Source organism: Micropterus salmoides, unplaced genomic scaffold, assembly GCF_014851395.1.
Source record: "Micropterus salmoides isolate LMB-PRFRI ecotype aquatic unplaced genomic scaffold, ASM1485139v1 Ms_hic_scaffold_18, whole genome shotgun sequence".
In the NCBI taxonomy this organism is placed as follows: domain Eukaryota; kingdom Metazoa; phylum Chordata; class Actinopteri; order Centrarchiformes; family Centrarchidae; genus Micropterus; species Micropterus salmoides.
In genome coordinates, this window is record NW_024040928.1 from 31173195 (window position 1) to 31185357 (window position 12163).

General features: G+C 43.4%; 1 protein-coding gene across 1 annotated transcript in view; it reads left to right on the plus strand.

The window, feature by feature from the left end:
* Positions 1–12163, plus strand: part of LOC119909370 (NLR family CARD domain-containing protein 3-like) — a 140854-nt gene that overhangs the window by 59555 nt on the left and 69136 nt on the right. Inside the window, exon 10 of the mRNA XM_038727569.1 lies at positions 4681–4854. Within this exon, the coding sequence (XP_038583497.1) occupies positions 4681–4854 (174 nt within the window). The remainder of the gene's footprint in view (positions 1–4680; positions 4855–12163) is intronic.

Consider the following 12163-nt stretch of genomic DNA (forward strand, 5'->3'; position numbering starts at 1 on the left):
AAGTGGTAACATGTGAAATGAAGTGAAATTAAATATGTGAAAGTCATCATGATCTATTTTTCTCACATTCAATTTTATTTTGATATTAAACCACTACATACATGATCAAACCTTTGTCAAAAGACATAATTAGGATTTTGATAGACTACTCCATTGACATCTGCACAGTAATTGCAGTGGAAACACTATTTTGAAACATTTGGTGAGTTTTGGCACTTTAGCAGTTTACTGACAGCCAGACAAAAGTTTGTGGAGGGACTTCACATTCTCACATCACGTTCATTTTTATACATCCCACGTGTGCGTGAAAACCAGCGTACGTAACCTTTTTATACGTAGGCAGCGTTTATACATGAGGCCCCAGGTCTCAGCTGTACCAGAGGCTCCAGGATCCTTTCTAGATGGACCAGAGCCAGCCCAGGGTGGAGGGGAACTTAGAGGTTGATTAGGGCCCCTCAGCCATCAGGGGCCCTCACAGGAATAGAGAAGGACCAAAGTAAAATCAGCCATCCTGTGTCTCTCTGATCATGATTTAAACATTTAAAGACAGAAATAAAGATTTAAAGACACAGACCTTGAGGAGAACTAAAGTGTCCTGAGATGTAAAGCTTGTTGTAATGAATGAGTGCAGCTCTCTCAGCATGTTGTTGTGTTTGTGTGAAGGTGTGGGCTCTGCTATGAATCAGTGTGAGGACAGAGAGGAGGGAGTCCCTCCCTCTAAAAGCACTCTGTGTGGGGAACATGACAGCCAGACCAAAGCTCAGAGGTGAGATGAGGATCTCTAACTGTCCAGGACTCAAATCACTCCACCATCATTATTCACTCTCAAAGCTCTGTGTGTGTTGTGTTGAAGCCCAGAGCAGCAGCAGGGACCAGACTCTGCTGGACCTGGACCTGGACCTGGACCCAGCTGTGTGTCCATGAAGAGTGACTGGTCTATGGACAGATCTATTAACTTCAAAGGTGGACACCACTCTGCTGATCAAAGGTCAGCATGTTAAATGTTTGTGTCTGTCCTGAGATGAGGTTTGGTGTCTTTGTTTTGATCACTTCATGTTCTTAACTCTTCACCTTTTTTCAAACTGGTCTCACATTTTGCAGATCTTAGTCCAAATATCAAAACCACATTTAAAATCCACGAACAGCTGGATGCAGGTTTGAGAATGTATAAGAACATTGTCTATGGAGCCTCCTCTTGCTCAATGGAGGTGAATGAAGTTTAGTTTTGAGCTACTAACAGTAAAGATGCAGCTGGACAGATAAACAACAACTGAAAGTCGCTATAAAACTCTGTAACGCTGAGAAACTGCAGATTCAGCTGAAAACTCACTACCAGAGACACCAACACATAAATATATCTATTAAATCTGCTTTGAGGACACATCTGATTTGTTATTTCATTGTTCAGGATCCATCGGCAGAGACCAGATTCTCCTGGACCCAGCTGTGTGTCCATGAACAGCGACCGTCATGTCCCTGTTCACTTCAAAGCTGGACATAATGATGCTGAACAAAAGTAAGAATCTTAAATGTTTGTGTTGTTTTGTTGACTCTCCTAAAAAGAGCTCTCAGGTAGGTCTTGGTTCAGCACTGTTTTTTGTTAATTACAAATAATAATAGACTCTTTATTTATTCCCAGAGGGAAATTCTCATGTCACATCAGCAGCACAGAAATGAACCAGGTTCAAAGAACAGTGCAAAACAAATGTCAAACACATGAGAAAGTAAAAATATTAAAAGTATGAGCATGCCCTTTTGTCTGCTGCTTACTGTAACTGTAAGTCCAGTTAGAGTCCAGTAGGACCTCAGCAGCCTCCTCGTCCGCTGATGTCCACTGAGACACAGCTGGATGAGTAAAACAGCAGCATTTTCTCCTGTCCAGTCTACCCTGCACCCAGCGGTGTTTCCATGGAAAGTGACCAGATCATACATTTTTATACCAAGATCTGGTATAGGTGTATGAGGATCTGTTTCTACCAGATATAACACAGCACATGTAACACTGTTTGTCATTATATGTTCAAATCATCATATTTCTTCACAGAGTTGATGAGCAGAGCTCAGAGGTTCCCAGTGGTCAGTCTGCCCAGCAGCATCAAACAGACCTGGACTCCATATTTATGGTGTGTAAATGTACAAGCTCAGCTACTACTGCTAATTACAGGAGCCACAAAGTAAATAGTGAAGCAGCATTCTGATCCAGTCTCCATGCTGCACTCTGCAGACCAGCAGGCTTTCTGTCTGTCACAGATGATCTGATGTTGACTTCTACCAGTTCAACTTTACATTTTCTTCTGTTCCAGCTGCTCCAGGAAAACATTGGCAGGTTTGTGAAGAATGAGATGAAGAAGTTCCAGAGAGTTCTGAGTCCAGATTACCCAGAATGCTTAGAGAGTCAGAGGGAGGATGAGGAGGAGGAGCAGAGGAGGAGCAGCAGAGAGGCATTTCTGAAGATCACACTGCACTTCCTGAGGAGAATGAAGCAGGAGGAGCTGGCTGAGCGTCTGCAGAGCAGTAAGAGGATTTGAACAGATTTAACATGATGGAAAGAGGAAATGGAGGCAACATGGGAGAAGTTTCCATTTCAAACTCTGCTGTTAATATGATGCACACATTTGGATCAGATCTATGAATTCTTCTGGGCTGAAACTCAGAAACTGTTCACAGCTGATGAGCTGAGAGATTTCATGGAGGAAAAAAAAATAAATACCATCTTGATGTCTTAAAGTTTACATTTATCAGATTTACTGCAGCATCCACTTATTATCACATTTCTTCTTTCTTCATTCAGGAACTGTTGCTGCAGTGTGCCGACGTAAACTCAAGTGTAACCTGAAGAAGAAGTTCCAGTGTGTGTTTGAGGGGATTGCTAAAGCAGGAAACCCAACCCTTCTGAACCAGATCTACACAGAGCTCTACATCACAGAGGGAGGGACTGCAGAGGTCAATGATGAACATGAGGTCAGACAGATTGAAACAGCATCCAGGAAACCAGACAGACCAGAAACAACCATCAGACAAGAAGACATCTTTAAAGCCTCACCTGGAAGAGATGAACCAATCAGAACAGTGATGACAAAGGGAGTGGCTGGCATTGGGAAAACAGTCTTAACACAGAAGTTCACTCTGGACTGGGCTGAAGACAAAGCCAACCAGGACATACAGTTCACATTTCCATTCACTTTCAGAGAGCTGAATGTGCTGAAAGAGAAAAAGTACAGCTTGGTGGAACTTGTTCATCACTTCTTTGCTGAAACCAAAGAAGCAGGAATGTGCAGCTTTGAAGAGTTCCAGGTTGTGTTCATCTTTGACGGTCTGGATGAGTGTCGACTTCCTCTGGACTTCCACAACAATGAGGTCCTGACTGATGTTACAGAGTCCACCTCAGTGGATGTGCTGCTGACAAACCTCATCAGGGGGAACCTGCTTCCCTCTGCTCGCCTCTGGATAACCACACGACCTGCAGCAGCCAATCAGATCCCTCCTGAGTGTGTTGACATGGTGACAGAGGTCAGAGGGTTCACTGCCCCACAGAAGGAGGAGTACTTCAGGAAGAGGTTCAGAGATGAGGAGCAGGCCAGCAGAATCATCTCCCACATCAAGACATCACAAAGTCTCCACATCATGTGCCACATCCCAGTCTTCTGCTGGATCACTGCTACAGTTCTGGAGGAGGTGTTGAAGACCAGAGAGGGAGGAGAGCTGCCCAAGACCCTGACTGAGATGTACATCCACTTCCTGGTGGTTCAGTCCAAACTGAAGAAAGTCAAGTATGATGGAGGAGCTGAGACAGATCGGCACTGGAATAAAAAGAGCAGGAAGATGATTGAGTCTCTGGGAAAACTGGCTTTTGAGCAGCTGCAGAAAGGAAACCTGATCTTCTATGAATCAGACCTGACAGAGTGTGGCATCGATATCAGAGCAGCCTCAGTGTACTCAGGAGTGTTCACACAGATCTTTAAAGAGGAGAGAGGGCTGTACCAGGACAAGGTCTTCTGCTTTGTCCATCTGAGCGTTCAGGAGTTTCTGGCTGCTCTTCATGTCCATCTGACCTTCATCAACTCTGGTGTCAATCTGCTGGCAGAAAAACAATCAACCTCCCGGCTGTCTAAAGTCTTCAGAGACAAACCTGAACTAACACATCTCTACCAGAGTGCTGTGGACAAGGCCTTACAGAGTCCAAATGGACACCTGGACTTGTTCCTCCGCTTCCTCCTGGGTCTTTCACTGCAGACCAATCAGACTCTCCTACGAGGTCTGCTGACACAGACAGGAAGTAGCTCACAGACCAATCAGGAAACAGTTGAGTACATCAAGAAGAAGATCAGTGAGAATCTGTCTCCAGAGAGAAGCATCAATCTGTTCCACTGTCTGAATGAACTGAATGATCGTTCTCTAGTGGAGCAGATCCAACAGTCCCTGAGTTCAGGAAGTCTCTCCACAGATAAACTCTCTCCTGCTCAGTGGTCAGCTCTGGGCTTCATCTTACTGTCATCTGAAAAAGATCTGGACGTGTTTGACCTGAAGAAATACTCTGCTTCAGAGGAGGCTCTTCTGAGGCTGCTGCCAGTGGTCAAAGCCTCCAACAAAGCTCTGTAGGTGGATGTAATTTCAAAAACGCTTAATTTTATATTTGACAAAAAAACATTTAGTTTGTGTTCATTGCTAATCCTTTTTCAGGTTGAGTGGCTGTAACCTCTCAGACAGAATCTGTAAAGCTCTGTCCTCAGTTCTCAGCTCCCAGTCCTCTAGTCTGAGAGAGCTGGACCTGAGTAACAACAACCTGCAGGATTCAGGAGTGAAGCTGCTGTCTGCTGGACTCCAGAGTCCACACTGTACACTGGAAACTCTCAGGTCAGTAATAAGCTGTTTCGTTTAAATCCTCTTCATCTGATTTTAGGTTCATGTTAGTGAAAATGGTCTGTAAAGATTTTCCTGCTGGCATGATTTTCTAAAACACAGAGTTTATGATGTTTTCCTGATTCCAGGCTGTCAGGCTGTCTGATCACAGAGGAAGGCTGTGCTTCTCTGGCCTCAGCTCTGAGCTCCAACCCCTCCCATCTGAGAGAGCTGGACCTGAGCTACAATCATCCAGGAGACTCAGGGGTGAAGCTGCTGTCTGCTGGATTGGAGGAGCCACACTGGAGACTGGACACTCTCAGGTTTGGACAGACAGCAAGAGCTCACACACTGCAGGTGTCTCTATTTTCTGTTATTTTATGTCTGTCTACTGGAGTCCATCATCATGAAGGACTTTTTTATTCCTCCTCATTCTGTTCAGAGCAGTGAGTAAGCCTGAGATAGGAAACACACGGCTCTCCAGAAGTCTTATCGATTGGAAACCATTAGAAACATCAGAAACTTGGATGTAAAATCATTCTAATGTGAGACCTGCTTGCAGCATTTCTCTATGGATAGAATCAGGGGTGGACTGGTAATCTGGCATACCAGGTAAATGCCTTGTGGGCCGACGAATCTTTGGGGCCGGTGTAACATAAATTACTTATTTATTCAACTGTTGTAAAAAATGGGCCAACGGTCGGCCCATAAAGCATGTACCGCAGCACATTGGGTAATTTTCTATACTGAACCCCCCCCCTCCCCCTCCCCCCCTCCTCCTCTGCCTTCTGTTTCTTGAGTTGCGGGCCAAAAAAAATGTAAAATTCTTCAGATGGATGCCACCAAATGCGCAAAATAACCGATATGTTAGCAGGAGGAGAGTGGAGGTGAAGCGGTAAGCATGGAGTAGCTCAGCCTGTAGGGAGGGAGCAGGGAGGGAGGGTCATAGGTGTCATTTACACTGGGGACGCTGGGGACATGTCCCCACCACTTTTTGAAATGGCAGATGTTGTCCACATCACTTTTTCAAAGCATTTGTTAAAAATGTTAATGTTAAGAAATGTTAATTAACAAATGAAAATGCTTTGAGAAAGGTTTATTTGCACTATTCTGAAAACCAGCAATGCAATAAAAACATAGAAAAAACTGAAAGTAACTTAAGCTAAAATAAGAGCTACAGATTACTGCATTATTCTATTACATTTTTATATTCTGAATCATCACTTGCCAACTGAATTTGTGCTTCCCTTTACATAAATAAAGACATTCTACCATAAATTGGTGCAGAAAATATCCCCAGAATGCAGGAAGAGTGTTTAATGCTCAAAATGGTATTCAAATAGATTCTTGTCTTGTTCTTGTGACCCCAATCTTGTGCAATGTCACATCTCATGGGCAAAGTGTGTCGTCACCCCCCTAATCTGAGCCCTTAAATGTCCCCACCACTGTTCAACACAAAGTGAAGCCCTTGGGTAGGATGTGTGCCATGCTGTAGTGACAATGATGATGATTACTTCAATTAAGGTTGATGATTATAACATATGAGTACACTGATTCACTTGCACTGGTGCACTTATCCATGGCACATACCACTCGGCTTGTTTGTCTACAGTAGGTACACATGTTATATATGGAAGGATGGTGTATCGGTGAGAAGTGTCTCACCAATTTAGGTGAGCCGCCTGAGCCAACAATGCCAGGGCCAATTTTTTTGTCCCAGTCCAGCTGTGGATAGAAGTGTTTGATGGTTCATCTCAACAACTACTAAATTTGTTGAGATTAATGTAGCTGCAGTGTTACAAGTCTAACTACATTTCTCAGTAGTGTGGTGGTAGCTTCGCTTTTTTCTGATCAAATGGCTTTTCAACCTCGAAGTTCCTTTATTGATCAAGTACCGTGGTAGCATCCACACACTGGGGTTGGGCCGATAGACGATGCCATCGGTGATGGCTGATGGCTGGTGAAAGCAGGATTTAATCCCCAAAAACATTATCATTTTTAAAAATACCTGGTTTGCACCTGTCTCTGAATTCTCTTCTCTCCACACTCACACACACCTAACGTTACATCTCTGTCTCTCTCCGCCTGTCTGCTCCACTTTCTCCATCAGCAGTGTGTTTTATAAAGTCGCCTAAAACACACAGAACTCGTCTTTTTTCATATTTTTCCACCCGTGATCTGTTATCACGGCAGCAGGTGAGCCGCATGCCGGCTTGTTAATGACGTAGCCTATGAAACAACGAAACCATCTGCACTCTAGTGCCTGCTGTTGCATTACCTGGTCCGTGACTTGTAACGTAATAATGGAGTTCCAAGATTTTTACTGAGTGAAGTCTGTGCGAGTCAAGAGATGCAATAAAATTACTGTTATTATTGTTAATAATAAAATGTACTTCAAAGAACGGAGCACTTCCTGAAGGCTACCATGCCGACCAATCACAGTTCTTGCTGTCTGTCTTTTTTTCTTCCTTTTTAATAATATCAAATAGCAACATATATCACCAATCTTAACATTGCAATGGATACTTCACATTAGGGATACTGATGTATTTATAGCTAGGGGTACAATAACAGAACAATACAGCGAAAATAAATAAGGATATCACAGATATCTGTGAAGGTTCTCAGAAGGTTAAAGTGAAGTGCAACTGGACTTGGTTGAAGGATATTCAATTCAATTCAATTTTATTTATATAGCGCCAAATCACAACAACAGTTATCTCACAGCGCTTTTCATAAAAGAGCAGGTCTAGACCGTACTCTATGATGCTATTTACAGAAGCCCAACAGTTCCCACCAAGAGCAGCTCTAGGCGACAGAGGCAAGGAAAAACTTCCTTTTAAGAGGCAGAAACCTCGAGCAGAACCATGGCTCAGGGTGGGCGGCCATCTGCCTCGACCGGTTGGGGTGAGAGAGAGAGAGAGAGAGAGATGTAAGGAGAGAGAGAGAGAGATGTAAGAAGAGAGAGATGTAAGGAGAGAGAGAGAGGGGAGGGAGGCAGCCTACACAATATCCACACAGAGGTACAGACAGTAAAGGTGATGTTGCTATAGACTAAATGAAAAATGGTACAGATATTTATAATAGTGTTAATGGTAACCATCGTAATGTTAATGATTATAATAACAATAATAACAATAAGACTAGCAACAATAGTCGTTGCAGCAGAGGGTGTCGAGCAGGAACACGGGGGCAGCAGGTGACCCGCAACCACAGATCCAGACTCCACAGCTCCAGAGCCAGAAAACCTGCAGGAAGTGATAGGAGAGAGGAGAGAGACGAGAAAGCACAAGACTACCAGAAAGGGGAGAAGTTGTGTTAGTAACATGCAATAATGGGATGAGGTTGCATACAGAGGGAGAGAAAGTAGAGGAGAGAGGAGCTCAGTGCATCATGGGAAATCCCCCGGCAGTCTAGGCCTATAGCAGCATAACTAAGGGATGGTTCAGGACTACCTGAGCCAGCCCTAACTATAAGCTTTATCAAAGAGGAAAGTCTTAAGCCTACTCTTAAATGTGGAGATGGTGTCTGCCTCCTGAACCCAAACTGGAACCTGGTTCCACAGGAGAGGAGCTTGATAGCTGAACGCTCTGGCTCCTAGTCTACTTTTGGAGACTCTAGGAACCACAAGTAACCCTGCATTCTGGGAGCGCAGTGCTCTGGTGGGGTAGTAAGGTACTATGAGCTCTTTAAGATAAGATGGTGCCTGACCATTAAGAGCTTTGTGGGTAAGAAGAATGATTTTAAATTCTATTCTGGATTTTACTGGAAGCCAATGCAAAGAAGCTAAAACAGGAGAAATATGATCTCTTTTCCTGGTTCCTGTCAGAACACGTGCTGCAGCATTCTGGATCAGCTGAAGAGTCTTAATGGACTTTTTCGAGCAGCCTGATAATAAGGAATTGCAGTAATCCAGCCTAGAAGTAACAAATGCATGGACTAGTTTTTCTGCATCATTTTTAGACAGGATGTTCCTGATTTTCGCAATATTACGTAGGTGAAAAAAGGCGGTCCTTGAAATTTGCTTAATGTGAGACTTAAACGACATGTCCTGATCAAAGATAACTCCAAGATTCCTCACAGTGGTGCTGGAGGCCAAGGTGATGCCATCCAGGGAAACTATATCTTTAGATAATGCGTCACGGAGGTGCTTAGGCCCCAGAGCAATAATATCTGAGTTTAACATAAGAAAATTACAGGTCATCCAGGTTTTAACATCCTGAAGGCACATTTGAAGTTTAGCTAACTGATGAGTTTCATCTGGCTTGATCGATAGATATAACTGAGTATCATCTGCATAACAATGAAAGCTTATGGAATGTTTCCTGATAATATTGCCTAAAGGAAGCATATATAAAGTGAAGAGGATTGGTCCAAGGACAGATCCTTGAGGAACTCGATGAGTAACTTTGGCGTGCATGGAGGACTCATTGTTAACATGTACAAACTGAAATCGATCTGATAAATAGGACTTAAACCAGCTTAGAGCGGTTCCTTTAATGCCAATGAAATATTCCAGTCTCTGCAATAGGATCTGATGGTCAATGGTATCAAATGCAGCACTAAGATCTAATAAAACCAGTACAGAGACAAGTCCTTTGTCTGATGCAATAAGGAGGTCATTAGTAATTTTCACCAGTGCTGTCTCTGTGCTATGATGAGCTCTAAATCCTGACTGAAAATCCTCAAATAAACTATTGCTCTGTAGAAAGTCACACAGCTGTTTAGCAACTGCTTTCTTCAGAACCTTAGAGAGAAATGGAAGTTTAGATATAGGTCTATAGTTGGCTAAAACATCCGGATCAAGTTTGGGCTTTTTCAGAAGAGGTTTAATTACAGCTACTTTAAAGTACTGTGGTACATAGCCTGTTGATAAAGATAGATTGATCATATGGGAGGGGTGGATTCATTTAGGCTAACATATTCTCCATCACCCAGCCAGGTTTCAGTAAGACCAAATAAATCAATATCATAATCTGATATTAGTTCATTTACTAGTACACCTTTAGAAGAGAGAGATCTGATGTTTAAGAGTCCACATTTAACTCTCCTATTCGTTTGCACTATTGCTCTTGTGGTTTTAATTTTTATGAGGTTTTTATGTACAGCTCCTCTTCTGTTTACCTTTTTAAATAATTTCAATGGTCGGGGGACAGACACCGTCACTATAGGATTTTCACTAAGTAACTGCTGAAATGGAGGAGCAGAGAAGTGTGTTAAACTGCGACTCTGCCTCCTGGTCTCAACTCTGGGTCATGGATTTGGTCCACTAATAAACTTGGCCAGATTTCTAGAAATGAGAGCTGCTCCTTCCCAAGTGGGATGGATGCCATCTCTCCGGATCAGACCAGGTCTTCCCCAGAAAGTCTGCCAATGATCTACAAAGCCCACATCGTTTGCTGGACACCACCTCGACAACCAGCGGCAGAATGACGACATGCGGCCATACATGTCATCACTGGTCAGATTTGGCAGGGGTCCAGAGAAAACTACGGTGTCCGACATTGTTTTTGCATATGTACACACCGACTCAACATTAATCTTAGTGACCTCCGATTGGCGTAACCGGGAGTCATTACCGCCGACGTGAATAACAATCTTACTGTATTTACGTTTATCCTTAGCCAGCAGTTTCAAATAAGACTCAATGTCGCCCGCTCTGGCCCCAGGGATGCACTTAACTATGGCCGCTGGCTTCGCCAACTTCACGTTTCTCAAAATGGAGCTGCCAATGATCAGAGTTGGTTTCTCAGCGGGTGTGTCGCTGAGTGGGGAAAATCTGTTAGAGACGTGAACAGGTTGATGATGCCCCGTGGACTTTGAATGCTTATGACTATTCCTCCTTCGGACAGTCACCCAGCCCCTCTTTCCTGGCTGCACAGGGGATGCCGGAGGACGGCTACCAGAGGCTAACTCAGGCCGTTCCGCACCGACTACCGGGGACTGGCTAGCTACAGTAGCTAAAGACTGATCTACCAAGGTGCGGAGCCAGACTTCTAAGTCACTGAGCCTCGCCTCCATGTCTATAAATAAACTACACTTATTACATGTACCATTACCGCTAAAGGAGGCAGAGGAGTAACTAAACATCTGACACACCGAGCAGGAGAAAGTAGGAGAGAGAGGGAGAAGGAGAAGCCATCGCTAGCTGCTAAGCTAAATTACTGTAGCGTCAGCTACCAAAACTTTAGAACAACTATGAGATTGAACAGCAGTCACTAAAAGATGGAAAGAACTGTGAGTGCTTAGGCAAAATTACTGTAAAGAATAAGTGTTTAGCGAACAGTTGGCCGCTGTAATCAAACAAATGTAACTGTTATTTAGCGAGAGCAACAACAAAGTACCAACACACAAGCACCGGAAACGGAAATGAGTCGACACGCTTACCACAATACGTCAGCAGTACGTCGAGACACAGACCTTTAAGCGAGTACAGACATTAAGGAGCCTATCTTCAAAGCCTTTCTGTTGGAGGAGAAACAGTTCAAAAATAAAGTTTCTTTCTCAAAGACTATAAATGGGGTTTTTGTTTGTAAATTTGCATTTGTGTTTATGAAATTTAGCCAGAAACAACATAAATTGATTAAGAAATAATGGTCGCAGTGTTACACTAAAAAAGATATTCTGCCAGAACAAGCAGAAACCTGAATATATCTAATCATTAATAAATGTACATACTGTACATCCTGACAAAACATATGTAATGCCGTTTCTGTATGAGTCTCACAGAAGGTACAGTTCTGCATCGCCGCGACATGGTGTTGCATTTTTGGGGAGGTGCAGGTCAGGTTACAGCTTAGATTCGACGTGTAGACACCACAGTCCAAAATTATGATTTTGCTGAATTTAAAAAAGCGCTCTGCCGGAGAACTTTCATCAATATATCAATCAATTTAGTTTATAGAGCACTTTAAACAGGGTTGGAGTTACGTGGGAGCCAGTGGGAGCTCAGCTCCCATAAGGAGGTCTGAGCTCCCATGGAAGCAGTAAAATCAGCATCTGTTGCGGTCACTAATTCATTCTTCAACAACCATTATTTTGAATCACACAATGTATTTTTATTGTTATATTGTTATTATTCACATTAAAAAGATAAACAGACTTAAATGAACATACTTTCCTAATGAACTAATGTTACGCTGCGCACCGCATGACTGACAGGATGGTTCCACTTCTCCACCATCAACCACTATGGTGCGCAGTATAGATTTGACTGAACAGGTCTGAGACCGCGACCCGCAAACATTTGGTGTACTGGGACTTTTTCAAGTTGCCGGTCCTCTCCTCTGCCCTCTCCACATCAGGTTCTCTGGGCGCTATGCAT